Source organism: Oncorhynchus mykiss, chromosome 24 (assembly GCF_057628025.1).
Source record: "Oncorhynchus mykiss isolate SJ-2025 chromosome 24, ASM5762802v1, whole genome shotgun sequence".
NCBI classification, from domain to species: Eukaryota; Metazoa; Chordata; class Actinopteri; order Salmoniformes; family Salmonidae; genus Oncorhynchus; species Oncorhynchus mykiss.
Window position 1 is genome coordinate 21,528,553 of NC_143045.1, and position 16,006 is coordinate 21,544,558.

At 42.2% G+C, this 16,006-nt stretch overlaps 1 protein-coding gene and 1 non-coding gene across 2 annotated transcripts; both read left to right on the forward strand.

The window, feature by feature from the left end:
* The first annotated feature begins 246 nt into the window (after nucleotides 1-246).
* On the forward strand, nucleotides 247-318 carry trnap-cgg (transfer RNA proline (anticodon CGG)). Its single transcript has one exon. It is a non-coding gene; the product is annotated as a tRNA-Pro (tRNA).
* Nucleotides 319-463: 145 nt separating this feature from the next.
* On the forward strand, nucleotides 464-4,494 carry LOC110503981 (52 kDa repressor of the inhibitor of the protein kinase). Its single transcript, XM_021582694.3, has 5 exons — nucleotides 464-1,247; nucleotides 1,685-1,805; nucleotides 1,941-2,048; nucleotides 2,211-2,247; nucleotides 2,343-4,494. The coding sequence occupies exons 1-5, from the start codon at nucleotides 1,159-1,161 to the stop codon at nucleotides 4,244-4,246; spliced, it is 2,259 nt and encodes a 752-aa protein (XP_021438369.1). The 5' UTR covers nucleotides 464-1,158; the 3' UTR covers nucleotides 4,247-4,494.
* Nucleotides 4,495-16,006: the final 11,512 nt, after the last annotated feature.

A 16,006-nucleotide genomic window follows, 5' to 3' on the forward strand; every position in this document is an offset into this window, starting at 1 on the left:
TTTGTGTAGCCTATAATTATGATTCACACTCAAAATATACTGATCAGCACAACAAACCGGCAACGTTATCATACTAGTGTTGTAAGAAAGCCTGAGTGATTCTCTCCACAACAGCAAGCTACATGTAATGGGTGTAGATGAGATGTATTATGATTGAAGTGACCTTATGAACTCTTTATCAATCGTCAAATTATCACGAGGGTTTTCTGATTTTATAATCATATAGATCAGTGTATTTTACGCTGTGGCTCGTTGGTCTAGGGGTATGATTCTCGCTTCGGGTGCGAGAGGTCCCGGGTTCAAATCCCGGACGAGCCCGTCATTTTAAATTTAAAGAGCAATGCTAAGATACAAGTAATTGAATGCTGTATCATAGCAACAACGTAGTGAAAAGTGGTATATTTGGTGCAACTACATAGAATATAACAGAGATTGAACAATAACTCTATGACGCAGTGAGTTCTATTTTGCTGGGTTTAACTCATGCACATGTATAGCAAATTCACCATGTTTCCATCCACAACGTTGACATATTTAATTTTAGACATAAAAAGAGGGCTCGTCCGGGATTTGAACTCTCGCACCCTAGACCAACGAGCCAGATGAAGCATGTGTTTTGTCTTTATTCACGCTCGTTTATAAGTACATTTGTTTTTTTCATGAATCCGAACCGTAGCCGTTTAAAGTTGACTATATTTCCTATATGTCCAATTGCCATGACAAACTAGCTATATTTTTGCAAATTTGGGGTCGCTCTTACACGAGTGTAACGAAATCGTTAGTGTAACGTAGAAGACGCACAGTCATCTAGAAGCCTCTATTCACGGGATTTTACACTGATCCGAGGTACGTTTTTCTTTTAACCCTTACAATGTAAATGTGTAATGGTAGTTAGAGCTGATCCTAGATCTGTGCATAGAGATAACACAAATGAGCACGTGACAAGACATCATTGTGACGTACTTTATTTGTTGAACGGAAGCAGTTCGGTTTCCTCTTCCTCAAATCCTCCAGGCCACCCTTAGCACTGTTGCGCGCCTTTTAGGTTAATTTCAAAGTAACAGGTAGCTAGCTAGCTTGTGTAATATACATTATTCAAACGCAAAGCATATGTCTGAATACTAAATTCATTTGAAATTGAATAGACGTTTATGCACCATGCCCAATTTTTGCGCGGCTCCAAATTGTACCAGGAAGAGCACTCAATCCGATTTGGCTTTTTTCAGGTTTCCAAGAGATCCAGAAAGGTATGATAAAGTCTGACCGTCACAATATGAACCCTTACCTTTCTCGGGGAGTAACCAGTTATACGATAGCTTGCTAAATGTAGCTATGTCGTGTTCAGTAGCACGCTAGTCATCATAGCTAACTTTCGTATGTGGAAACTAGCTAGCTAGCCAGCTCACTTGCAGCGAGCCAAGTGGTGTGTGTGTGGCTTTACAGTGCTGACATTCGCCTGTAGCTGAGTTGCACAGATAAGTTAGCCACCATGGCATTTGTGGTGTAAATCCATCGTACTTCTATTGAAACTTTGGGACATATATACATTAGGTATCACCCCAGCACTAACACACCTAAATAATAAATGAATCAGTCTGGACCATGATTAATCAGTCTGGACTATGATTCTTTAAAACGAATAGTTTACAATAGTTTACTAGGCCTCCTATTCTGGTTTGTTCAGATGTAGGCTCTGGGTTGAGAACTGTCGTCGGGCGGATCTGGAGGCGAAAACATCAGACCAACTCAATAAACACTACAGACTGTGTGCCAAACACTTTGACCCGGCTATGGTTTGTAAAACAGTAAGTGCATGTCAAACCACAAAGGTCTTTGTTTGAAACATGTCTAACTCACTGAACAATCTGTCTTTTTAGAGATTATCATAATCTTACATTTGTATTTGAATAACTTGTTTTGTCTTCATTATTGTTTTTCAGAGCCCTTACAGAACAGTACTGAAGGATACTGCTATTCCAACCATATTTGATTTAACAAGCCACCTCAAAAATCCTCATAGCAGACATCGCAAGCGGATCAAAGAATTGGTATAATATCGCTTCTTTTTTTACTAGAACTTTATATCCTTGTGTTGCTTCAAAAAGGAACATTTCTGTTAACTACTACTGGCTATATTTCTGTAGGTCTGTTTTCAATGTAATAGTTAACATAGTTACATTGTCTTATGTTTCAAATAATTGTTTTAACAGACTGAAGAAGACATAAGGAGAATTAAAGAGAGAAGATGTAAGTTGCATTGTTTTTGTTTAAAAGTATTGTTGTATCCATACACCTTTTAAACATAAGCTTATATCGAATTTCTTTTTTTTGTTTCCTTGCAGTGGCATCCTCCATTGAACAGCTCCACTCAAAGAAAGACATTGAGGCAACTGAGGGTCAAGATGCCGCTGAGGAGGAAATCAAGCTTTCCCCAGAGGAGAAGGAGTTCCGAGATTACCTGAGGTCTCTGTTTGAGATTGTTTTCATGCTAGGAAAGCAGAACATCCCATTGGAGACCAATGTCCCAGAAGGACTGGAGAGAGATCCCAGTAATTTCCAGGCCTTACTGGAGTACCGCATTAATGCTGGAGATGAGGCTCTGAGGAGACGGTTTGAGGCCACAGCAGTGAATGTGGAGTACCTCTCCACGGCCCAGCAGAGCCAGCTCCTAGAAGTCTGTGAGGGCACTGTCAGAGAGGAGGTCCTCATGGAGGTGAGAGAGAGTCGCTTCTTCTCACTGGTCACAGGGGACCTGGTGGAGTTCGCTGGGGAGAGACACCTGCCTCTCTTTCTGCGGTTTGTAGATCAGTCCAACACTCTCAGGGAGGAGTTCTTGGACTTTCTGCCGTTTGAGGGGGACGAGGCCTCACTGGTGGAGAGGCTAGAGACCCAAGTGACAGACGGGTGGGGGCTGAGGATGGAGGACTGCCGTGGCCAGGCCCATGTAGCCACCGGCACCTTTGCCACTAAGATGAAAGCTGTGGCAGTCGGACTGATGGGAAAGTACCCCATGGCAATGCACACACCTTGTTCCACCTGCGCACTGAATATACACCTGGCCAACAGCCTTCCCTTCCCCAGTGTTCAGGTTGTCATGGCAACCCTGAGAAAGATTGGCAACTTCTTTAAGCAGTCTCCATCCTTGCAGGCTGAGCTGGAGAAGGCCATCTCTGTTTACCACCAGGGAAATTATGAGAAGGCAACCGAGCTGAAGGAGGCCTGCAGCTCTAACTGGACAGTGCAGCACAACGTGTTTGAACTGACTGTGGACCTGCTCGAGTCCCTCCTGCTGTGCATGGACTGCATTCGGGACAATGAGAACGTCAAGTTTCCTGACGCTATGACTGGGGACGCCTACTCAATCGCAGAGACCCTGGCTGACTTTGAGTTTATTGTCACCTTGGTCATCCTGAAAAATGCTCTTTCTTTCACACGAGCCTTCGGCAAAAACCTGCAAGGGGAGGCCCTTGAAGTGTTCTTCGCTGCCAACAGTCTAACAGCTGTCCTGCACTCTCTGAATGAAGTCTTCGACAACATCGAGGTCTACCATGAGTTTTGGTTTGAGGAGGCTGTGAATCTGGCAGGTACCATGGAGATCCCGGTGAAGGTGCCTCGTCTGTTCCTCCGGAAGCACCGATCGCCCGACACAGGCGAGATCCCGCCAGAGACTTACTTCAAGGAGTATGTGACGGTCCCGGTGATCCGCGGCATCATCGATGAAGTGGACGACATCTTCTCCCAGAGCAACCTCAAAGCCCTCAAGTGCCTGTCCCTGGTCCCTGCCATCATGGGCCAGATGAAGTTCAACACCTCAGAGGAGAACCATGCAGATGTGTACCGCAAGGACCTCCCCAACCCAGACACGCTGCCCGCTGAGCTGCATTGCTGGAAGATCAAATGGAAGCACCGGAGCAAGGAGGTCCGCCTGCCCTCCACCATCCACGAGACACTTCAGCTGTCGGACGTCAAGTTCTTCCCCAACGTCAACTGCTTCCTGAAGGTCCTGACCACCCTGCCTGTTCTGATGCTGGAGGACAGCGGCAGCTCTGAGACATCCAGGAAACGCCTACAGACTTATCTCAGTGACACACCTATCAAACACAGGTGCAAGAGTCTAGCTGTGCTCCACATAAACTCTCATGTTAAGCATGACCTGGATGTCATGGTTGAAAAATACTGCAGACTGTACCCCGAGGATGAGCCTGAACCCGAGCCCGAGTCTGAGATCAGCACTGTGGTGATATAGCATATTAAGTTTGAACTTGTGGAGTTTTTTCCGTATAAAGGGTACAAAAATCCAATTAAAATTACATTCAAATGATGTCTCGCTGTTGTATTATAGCTTTAGTCTGATAGTTTCATGAAAATGGTAACTGTAAAATCTGAGTAAAATATGACCTCTAGACAAGTTTTTTTGGGAATAATTGTTTAACATTTTGATCATTAATATTGCTCTGTACCTTAAGAATATTGCCATTAAACATTTTTTAAATATTTTGTTTTGTTCTAATTAAATGCCACTTGGTGTCTTGAATGATACAGCTCTTTATTTTTTGGGAATTCGTCATATGTTGAATTAGGACTATAGGCAATTAACTATAGGCTACCACTATAATTTTGGAGGGGAAATATGTATTTGTCACCAGTATTTGCCAGTCTGTTTTATGACACCTTTACAAAAAAGGTTATACAATGTCCCTCCTTTGTGCCACAAGCACAAGTCTACCAGTTACTGTGATCTGCCCATGACCTCGCACAGAGGGAAGATGATATCAAGATACTATAATCGGATAATGTTGCAATTTTACTGTAGGCTACGTTATTACTATGACGCCCGAGTTTTGTCTTGAAATTATTTGAAATCCACAAGAGGGCAGTCCAATCTCAAAAATTGCAAAGTAGATATCGTCATCCCGAAAGAGAGCCATAAACCTAGTAATGGCGTCTTTTGTAGGCACTAATTCCGCTAATGTTCGTTGGACAAAACCACAGATGCAACAATGACAAAGCCTATGAGTTAATTAATGGAGTTTTTTTTTACACCGAAAATAAGGTCTGTGGTAAATTGATAATGGTCATGTTAACTGATTGATATTATCTCCTATAATAAAACATAAGATCTCATAAGCCTGTGTTAAACTCAGACCTTATTTTCCACATTATTTGAAAAACCAACATTTTTTCCATACATTTTCCCCATAGGAATGGCTGAACAAACCAGAGGTAACTCATTTCCAGTTTTTAGGACTACAAGCTGGCCAGATGGTAAATAGTTAAACATTATTGTGGTGCAAAATTACCTGTTGGAAATCATTCTGATAATAACTAGACTTTGTAATATGTCTTGGGAACAACAACCTTAATATGGTGCTTTAGTATGTCATCACTTAATTGGGGGAGAATGTGCATGTGGCTCTATTTGATAGCTGTTTCTGTTTGGTATGTATGACATCCCACAGAGCCCATAACAAGGCCTCACTCATTTTTTTGTTGGTGTTGCTCTTTTGCATGTTATTTTGGCATTAATACGTGTCACATATCAGTTTGCAAACAAACAATGTCAAAAAATATATATATTTTGGTCTTTCTTGCTTTTCTTAAATAATGCAACTCCAAAATGCAGGTGTTTCAGTCTAGCTCAGTGCTTTCTGTGATGGAGGGTCAGCCAGCGGAAAATACAGAGCATAGGGGTTGGTAATCTTCTCTAGTTGCGCCGTGATTGGCTCAGTGTTCTGTCACTCATGGGGACTGCGTTACTGCAAAATCTACAGGGATAGCTTGAAAGTTCAAGCCCCCTTGGGTGCTGCCATAGATTTACATTAGAAGTGCCCATCCAAGAAGGTTCAAGGTCATTGGCCAAAGATACAATTGTGTAAAATCACGTTAAATCTACCATAGCCTTGATTGAACTGATCATGTCAACATCATACTTTCAAAATCTGAGCTAGCAAGCTTGACAAGCAGTCATCATCATGAATCACATCAACAATCTACTGACAAATCCTTTTCATACCTTGTCATATGAAGAGAAATTATAGATAAAATGTATCAATGCTCATCGGCCATTGGACATACATCACACAACAAGTTGGAAATCGCAAATTCAACAAAGAGTGGTTTGGAAGCAATCCCTATTTTGCTTCCCCTGCCTGCTATTCGGTGGAGAGGGTGTGTGGTCCAAGTCTGTGTTTAAGTCTCTTTTCCAAGCTTAAAACCGTAGGATAAATAAAGGGGGCATATAAGCAGACTATGAAAACCCTTACAATTTTGATGATGACATTTCTCTAAAAACAGGTTATAGCCTACATGTGCACCACCAAGTCAGAACAGTAGGCTAAGTTATGAGGGGGAAAGGGACCAATTTTGTAGGGTGAAGTACATGGGTGACTAACAGCTTAGTACACAACATAAACTTAGTATTACTTTCTTAGCTACAGTATACATATCTCCCTGACATATTACATAATTTATGCAGCAGCATAAAATACATTTTTGGACTCAAATTGTTGTGTTGTGAATGCTTGAACAGGAAGGTGGCGCAGCGGTCCTTTTTGTGAGCAAATTTTGCCATTAAACTTTGTTATCTAAGTCTAGCTTTCATGGTTCCTTCTATTAAGGTAAGTCGTCCAGATCCTGAGGCATCAAAGCATCCCCAAACCATCACACTACCGCCACCTTGCTTGACAGTTGGTATGAGGTTCTTACTCTGGAATGCACCGTTTGGTTTTCGTCAGGCATAATCGACCATCAAGACACTTGGAAGAATGTTCTATGGCCAGATGATTTAAAAGTATAACTTTTTTTGTGTTTTGTTTAGTCACCAATACATCAGATAATGAATGATAGGCTCACCATTTAGTCATTTTTACTAACATTTAGACCAGTAGCAAAAAATTCTAGATACACATTTCAAAACTGTTATTTTTGAAGTGCTGAATAATAGATGGTAAATATAATTTTCCATGCAGTATTTGACTATAACTTTACATGCCCAATTTATTAAATATTTTGCATCCAATGACAGGTTAGGAGCATGTCAGTCTTACAATTTCATTATCCTTATACGGTACAGTAAAAAAAAGAAGTGCTTTTTAAGGATTGCTTTCATTTTCTCTGAACACTTGGTGTACTTAGTGCAAAACACTTGCGTTGTTTTTCTTTGGTTTAGTTTTTAGCAATTCCTCTCTTGGTTTTTAAGATATTTTCATCATTGCAGAATTAAGAGTTTTGTCCTTGTAGCCTCTCATTTAGAATTTCTGTCATTTTCTTAGCATTGCTGTCAAAATCTGACAGATGGCCACAAATTAATTTAACCCCGCATAACTGGCTATATGGTATACCATTCTTGAGGGGAAGTGGATGCATACTATCCGCCCGTAGCAGGGTGTTGTGGGCTTTGTGTATAAGTCTGTATGTAATGCATCATTCTCTTTGATGATCCATAAGTCCAGGTAATTAATTCTTCTCTCATCAGTCTGCATGGTGAATTTGAGATATTCAGAGCTTTCGTTTAACAGAGTTTGGAATTAATTTAGTTCCTGCTGACTTCTTTCCCAGAGCAAAAATACATAATATATGTATCTCTTCCATATGAGGATTTTAGAAAGTAGGTGGTGTGTCTCTGTTTTGTAAATTGTCCCACATACAGGTTCCCATAGTTAGGGGCAAAAGGGGAGCCCATGGCTACACCTCAAATTTGAAAGTAAAAGTCTGACACAAAGACAAAGCCATTTTTGAATAATACCATTTCAGTGAGTTGCAAGATGCAATCATTGGATGGAGCAAGGGTAGGGTCTCTCTGCTGAAGGAAGTGTTGTAGCGCCTGCAAGCCTCCAGTGTGTAAACTGTTAGTGTTCAAGCTCCTCACATCAAAAGTTGCTAGCAGGGTGCCCTCCGATATCCTTCTTAAGCCTTCTATCAATGAGATCATGTGACCGGTGTCTTTGACATAAGATGGGAGATTCTCAACCATTGGTTTAATGTGGTGGTCCACAAACGTAGAGATGTTGGACGTCACAAGTGGCCACCTGTCATTCAGGGCAGGTGGGGCAGAGACCCCATTTTTAGCTAAATTAATAATAATAATATACAGTGGCAAGAAAAAGTATGTGAACCCTTTGGAATTACCTGGATTTCTGCATAAATTGGTAATCAAATTTGACCTTATCTTCATCTTAGTCACAACAATAGACAAACATAGCCATGTGCTATGTTTAATAACACACAAATTATTGTATTTTTCTTGTCTATATTGAATATATCATTTTAACATTCATAGTGTAGGTTGGAAAAAGTATGTGAACCCCAAATCTAATGACTTCCCTAAAACATAGTTGGAGTCAGGAGTCAGCTAACCTTGGAGTCCAATCAATGAGACAAGATTGGAGATGTTGGTTAGAGCTGCCTTGCCCTTTAAAAACACTCACAACATTTGAGTTTGAGTTTGCTATTCACAAGAAGCATTGCCATGCCTCGAACAAAAGAGATCTCAGAAGACCCAAGATTAAGAATTGTTGACTTGCATAAAGCTGGAAAGGGTTACAAAAGTAACTCTAAAAGCCATGATGTTCATCAGTCCACGCTAAGACAAATTGTCTATAAATGGAGAAAGTTCTGTACTGTTGCTACTCTCCCAAGGAGTGGCCGTCCTGCAAAGATGACTGCAAGAGCACAGTGCATAATGCTCAATGAGGTTAAGAAGAATCCTAGTGTCAGCTACAGAAATCTCTGGAACATGCTAACATATCTGTTGACAAGTCTACGATACGTAAAACACTAAATCAAATCAAATGTATTTGTCACATACACATGGTTAGCAGATATTAATGCGAGTGTAGCGAAATGCTTGTGCTTCTAGTTCCGACCATGCAGCAATATCTAACAAGTAATATAACCTAACAATTTCACAACAACTACCTTATACACACAAGTGTTAAGGAATGAATACGAATATGTACATACAAATATATGAATGATGCAGCGCCAGCTGTGCCATCAGAGTCCTGGGTTCGCGCCCAGGCTCTGTCGTAACCGGCCGCGACCGGGAGGTCCGTGGGGCGACGCACAATTGGCCTAGCGTCGCCCGGGTTAGGGAGGGCTTGGTCGGTAGGGGTGTGCTTGTCTCATCGCGCACCAGCGACTCCTGTGGCGGGCTGGGCGCAGTGTACGCTAGCCAAGGTGGCCAGGTGCACGGTGTTTCCTCCGGCGCATTGGTGCGGCTGGCTACCGGGTTGGATGTGCGCTGTGTTAAAGAAGCAGCGGCTTGGTTGGTTGTGTATCGGAGGACGCATGACTTTCAACCTTCGTCTCTCCCGAGCCCGTACGGGAGTTGTAGCGATGAGACAAGATAGTAGCTACTACAACAATTGGATACTACGAAATTGGGGAGAAAAAGGGGTAAAATTCAAAAAAAAATATATATATATATATGAATGAGTGATGCCCGAACGGCATAGGCAAGATGTAGTAGATGGTATAGAGTACAGTATATACATATGAGATGAGTAATGTAGGGTATGAAAACATTATATAAAGTGGCATTGTTTAAAGTGGCTAGTGATACATTATGGCAAGATGCAGTAGATGGTATAGCGTACAGTATATTTTCAGTCTCTCGGTCCCCACTTTGATGCACCTGTACTGACCTCGCCTTCTGGATGATGGTGGGGTGAACAGGCAGTGGCTCGGGTGGTTGTTGTCCTTGTTGATCTTTTTGGCCTTCCTGTTTCATCGGGTGGTGTAGGTGTCTGGAGGGCAGGTAGTTTGCACCCCGGTGATGCGTTGAGCAGACCTCACTACCCCCTGGAGAGCCTTACGGTTATGGGCGGAGCAGTTGCCGTACTAGGTGGTGATACAGCCCGACAGGATGCTCTCCATTGTGCATCTGTAAAAGTTTGCGAGTGTTTTTGGTGACAAGCCAAATTTCTTCAGCCTCCTGAGGTTGAAGAGGCGCTGCTGCGCCTTCTTCACCACACTGTCTGTGTGGGTGGACCATTTCAGTTTGTCCGTGATGTGTACGCCGAGGAACTTAAAACTTTCCACCCTCACCACTATTGTCCCGTCAATGTGGATTGGGGGGGTGCTCCCTCTGCTGTTTCCTGAAGTCCACGATCATCTCCTTTGTTTTGTTGATATTGAGTGTGCGGTTATTTTCCTGACACCACACTCCGAGGGCCATCGCTTCCTCCCTGTAGGCCGTCTCGTCGTTGTTGGTAATCAAGTCTACCACTGTAGTGTCGCAAACTTGATGATTGAGTTGGAGGCGTGCATGGCCACGCAGTCGTGGGTGAACAGGGAGTACAGGAGAGGGCTCAGAAAGCACCCTTGTGGGGACCCAGTGTTGAGGATCAGTGGGGTGGAGATGTTGTTAACTACCCTCACCACCTGGGGGCGGCACGTTAGGAAGTCCAGGACCCAGCTGCACAGGGCGGGGTCGAAACCCAGGGTCTCGAGCTTAATGACGAGTTTGGAGGGTACTATGGTGTTAAATGCTGAGCTGTAATCGATGAACAGCATTCTTACATAGGTATTCCTTTTGTCCAGATGGGTTAGGGCAGTGTGCAGTGTGATGGCGATTGCATCGTCTGTGGACCTATTGGGGTGGTAAGCAAATTGGAGTGGGTCTAGGGTGTCAGGTAGGGTGGAGGTGATATGGTCCTTGACTAGTCTCTCAAAGCACTTCATGATGGCGGAAGTGAGTGCTACAGGGCAGTCGTCATTTAGCTCAGTTACTTTAGCTTTCTTGGGAACAGGAACAATGGTGGCCCTCTTGAAGCATGTGGGAACAGCAGACTGGGATAAGGTTTGATTTAATATGTCTGTAAACACACCAGCCAGCTGGTCTGCGCATGCTCTGAGGACGCGGCCTGGGATGCCGTCTGGGCCTGCAGCCTTGCGAGGGTTAACACGTTTAAATGTTTTACTCACGTTGGCTACAGTGAAGCAGAGCCCGCAGGTTTTGGTAGCGGCCCGTGTTGGTGACACTGTATTGTCCTCAAAGCAAGCAAAAAAGTTGTTTAGTTTGCCTGGGAGCAAGACATCCAGGTCTGTGACGGGGCTGGTTTTTCTTTTGGAGTCCGTGATTGACTGTAGACCCTGCCACATACCTCTCGTGTCTGAGCCGTTGAATTGCGACTCCACTTTGTCTCTATACTGACGCTTAGCTTGTTTGATTGCCTTGCAGAGGGAATAGTTAAACAATAAAGGTGTTCATGGGAGGACACCACAGAAGGAGCCACTGCTGTGCAAAAAAAAACTGTTTGAAGTTTACAAAAGTGCACCTGGATGTTCCACTGCGCTACTGGCAAAATATTCTGTGGACAGATGAAACTACAGTTGAAATGTTTGGAAGGAACACACAACAGTATATGTGGAGAAAAATAGGCACAGCACACCAACATCAAAACCTCATCCCAACTGTAAAGTATGGTGGAGGGAGCATCATGGTTTGGGGCTGCTTTGCTGCCACAGGGCCTGGACAGCTTGCTATCATCGACGGAAAAATGAATTCTCAAGTTTATCACGACATTTTGCAGGAGAATGTTAGGCTATCTCTACGCCGATTGAAGCTCAACAGAAGTTGGGTTATGCAATAGGACAACGACCCAAAACACATAAGTAAATCATGGCTTCAACAGAAGAAAATACGCCTTTTGAGTGGCCCAGTCAGAGTCCTGACCTCAACCCGATTGAGATGTTGTGGCATGACCCAAGAGAGTTGTTCACACCAAACATCCCAGGAATATTGCTGAACTGAAACAGTTTTGTAAAGAGGAATGGTCCAAAATTCCTCCTAACCATTGTGCAGGTCTGAACCGCAACTACAGAAAATGTTTGATTTTGAGGTTATTGCTGCCAAAGGAGGGTCAACCAGTTATTAAATCCAAGGGTTTGCATACTTTTACCACCCTGCACTGTGAATGTTTACACAGTGTGTTCAATAAAGACATGAAAACGTATAAAACATATAATTGTTTGTGTGTTATTAGTTTAAGCAGACTGTGTGTGTCTATTGTTGTGACCTAGATGAAGATCAAATCAAATTTGATGACCAATTTATGCAGAAATCCAGTTATTTCCAAAGGGTTCACATACTTTTCTTGCAACTTGCCAAACATTTTTGGGTGGCTTGCCTGTTATGCATGTTATTTTGGCATTAATACATGTCACATATCAGTTTGCAAACAATGTTAATAAAGCTGCATACACACATGGTCTCTTTTTTATTTTCTTGAATAAGGCAGCTCCAAAATGCAGGTGTTTCAGCCTAGCTCAGTGCTTTCTGGGGTGGGGCGAGCCAGCAGAAATAGGAGCATTTTGCCGGGATTGGCTCAGTGTTCTGTTACTCACTCATAAATCCTTAGTAAGGGTAGGCATCCAAAATTTCATCCTTTTGGGGCCTGCCATAGAGTGCCCTTCCAAGAAGGCTCAAGGTCATTGGCCAAAGATAAAATGACATGAAATCATGTTATATGTACAGTGGCTTTGATTGGACTGATCATGTCAACATCTTACTTTCAAAGTCTTAGCTAGCAGTCATCATCATGAATCAAGTCGATAATCTACTGGCAAATCCTTTTTAATCCTTGTCATTCGAAGAGAAATAATGAAAATAAATTATACATTTCGACCATTGGACATAAAGATTACACAAGTTGGAAATCGCAAATTCAACAATGTGTCGTTTGGAAGGAATCAGTAGCTAACTGCAAGCATTCACTAATCACTAACGTTAGCTTGCTATTCATTGGAGTGGCTGTGTGTTTTTTTCTCAGAGTTCCCACCATAAATCCAGAGAATACCAGACTTTGATGACAAAATTTGCCCACAATGGACCACCGCACCACCTTCACAAGGTGAGTCCAATAATGTCTTGTATGCTGCTACATAAATTATGTAATATGTCAGGAAGATATGTATACTGTAGCTAAGAAATTAGTACTAAGTGTATGTTGTATACTAAGCTGTTAGTTGCCCATGTGTTTCACCCTAAAAATTTGGTCTATTTTCACCAAAGCGGTATTGTACACACGTCATTCGTGGTGTTTGTGTGCTTGTTTGGTACAGCTGTGACAGTGCTACTGATAGTAGGGGTGGCGCTTGGCTTGCAGGTGCAATTTCAGCACACACAACATTCTATAATAGAATTGTGTTATTTGACGTGTCAAATTAAAAGCTTATTTAATGCGTCAAATAGTGTTTTATATATTTTTTTTGACACACAAAGACCCAAAAGCCGTTCAATGTGCCTCACCCTAATAATTTGGTCTATTTTCGCCTCTTAATTTCAGCTACTTTTCTAACTTGGTGGTGCACATGTAGCCTATAACCTGTTTTAGAGAAATGTAATCGTCGAATATTGTAATAGCTTTCATTGTCTGTTTAAATGCTCACTTTATTTATCCTACAGTTCTGACTTGTTGTACAGGGAGTACACTGTAAGAACAGCCCATGTTCTGAATTCTGTCGCTGTACATTTCAAAACTGCTGAACAAATAGTTATATTGATTATCTCCATCGTCGCTCGCTCATGAATGTCTTAATTGAAATTACGGATTGCCTCTTATCCGCTTGTCGTCCCCTTATGCCATAGTTTATACATCTCAATTGTTAGTAGAATCCACATTTGTTTAAGCAAGTCAGCCATGTCAGCTATGTTTTTTTAAAGGCAGTAAATGAGGCTGAAATAAAGTAGGCTAAAATAAAAAATAAACAATAAAAAGTAACACAACATAAGAATAACAATAATGAGGCTATATACAGGGGGTACCGGTACTGAGTCAGTGTGCAGGGGTACAGGCTAGTTGAGGTAATCTGTATATGTAGGTGGGGGCGAAGTGACTATGCATAGGTAACAAACAAACAGCGAGTAGCAGCAGTGTACAGGTGGTGGTGGGGGGGTTATGAATTGTTCAGCAGTCTAATGGCTTGGGGGTAGAAGCTGTTGAGGAGCCTTTTGGTCCTATACTTGGCGCTCCGGTACCGCTTGCCGGATATGATATTATGCTGGAATTCCAGGGTAGGGTCATGATTCAGTTTGTGATAGAAGTCACCTTTAGATAGTGGTGGGCCACATTCATTTACATAGTCACATTTGTTTTGTATGCAAATTCCTCCTCCTTTGATATTTTTTTTAAATGATAATAGAAGGATCCTTAAGAGCCATTCTCTCGTCTCTACTCAGGTTATCATAGGATTTGTGTTTCTGTTTGTCTTTCAGTCTGACACCTACCTCATTTTCAACAATCCTGCAGAAGGTTTCTACGGATGCATTGCGTTTGGGGGAGGTATGAATGAACTTTTTGCTCTAAATGTGGTTCTCTCAGAGTTGTCAGGTACCTCAGCTTGGTTGATGGTTCCATCTCCTGCTTGGCTCACAGTAGGGCAGGTAAGTCTATTGATTAACATAGTAGACCTATGTGTATATCTCACTGAGGATGACATTTCAAGTGGAGTCATGTACGTTTCACTCTTATTAAAGAACTCACACAATCTCAGATTATGGAAAAACTTTAAAAGATCTATATGGAGGTCAAAGTCATTAATGTATGTAGTACAGTTGAAGTTGGAAGTTTACAAACACCTTAGCCAAATACATTTAAACTCAGTTTTTCACGATTTCTGACATTTAATCAGAGTAAAAATTCCATGTCAGTTAGGATCACCACTTTATTTTAAGAATGTAAAAGGTCAGAATAATAGTAGAGAGTGATTTATTTAAGCTTTTATTTCTTTCATCACATACCCAGTGGTTCAGAAGTTTACGTATACTCAATTAGTATTTGGTAGCATTGCCTTTCAATTGTTTAACTTGAGTCAAACGTTTTGGGTAGCCTTCCACAAGCTTCCCACAATAAGTTGGGTGAATTTTGGCCCATTCCTCCTGACAGAACTGGTGTAACTGAGTCAGGTTTGTAGGCCTCCTTGCTCGTACACACGTTTTCAGTTCTGCCCACATATTTTCTATAGGATTGAGGTCAGAGCTTTGTGATGGCCACTCCAATACCTTGACTTTTCTTTCCTTAAGCCATTTTTCCACAACTTTGGAAGTATGCTTGGGGACATTGTCCATTTGGAAGACCCATTTTTTTTTTTTTTTTTTTTTTTTTTTTTTAACCTTTATTTAACCAGGCAAGTCAGTTAAGAACAAATTCTTATTTTCAATGACGGCCTGGGAACAGTGGGTTAACTGCCTGTTCAGGGGCAGAACGACAGATTTGTACCTTGTCAGCTCGGGGGTTTGAACTCACAACCTTCCGGTTACTAGTCCAACGCTCTAACCACTAGGCTACCCTGCCGCCCCATTTGCGACCAAGCTTTAACTTCCTGACTGATGTCTTGAGATATTGCTTCAATATATCCACATAATTGTTCTTCCTCATGATGCCATCTATTTTGTGAAGTGCACTAGTCCCTCCTACAGCAAAGCACCCCCACAACATGATGCTACCACCCCCGTGCTTCACGGTTGGGATGGTGTTCTTCAGCTTGCAAGCCTCCCCTCTTTTTCCTTCAAACATAACGATGGTCATTATGGCCAAACAGTTCTATTTTTGTTTCATCAGACCAGAGGACATTTCTCCAAAAAGTACGATCTTTGTCCCCATGTGCAGTTGCAAACCGTAGTCTGGCTTTTTTATGGCGGTTCTGGAACAGTGGCTTCTTCCTTGCTGAGCGGCCTTTCAGGTTATGTCGATATAGGACTCGTTTTACTGTGGATGTAGATAATTTTGTACCTGTTTCCTCTCGCATCTTCACAAGGTCCTTTACTGTTGTTCTGGGATTGATTTGCACTTTTCGCACCAAAGTACGTTGATCTCTAGGAGACAGAACGCGTCTCCTTCCTGAGCGGTATGACGGCTGCGTGGTCCCATGGTGTTTATACTTGCATACTATTGTTTGTACAGATGAACGTGATACCTTCAGGCGTCTGGAAATTGCTCCGAAGGATGAACCAGACTTGTGGAGGTCTACAATTTATTTTCTGGGGTCTTGGCTGATTTCTTTT

What these genes read in the sequence shown, in the direction of transcription:
- LOC110503981 (XM_021582694.3), top strand. Translation starts at nt 1,159, where the DNA reads ATGCCCAATTTTTGCGCGGCTCCAAATTGTACCAGGAAGAGCACTCAA. An exon ending in CGGCTATGGTTTGTAAAACA is followed by an intron (nt 1,806 to 1,940) that starts GTAAGTGCATGT and finishes ATTGTTTTTCAG; the next exon opens with AGCCCTTACAGAACAGTACT. An exon ending in GAGAATTAAAGAGAGAAGAT is followed by an intron (nt 2,248 to 2,342) that starts GTAAGTTGCATT and finishes GTTTCCTTGCAG; the next exon opens with TGGCATCCTCCATTGAACAG.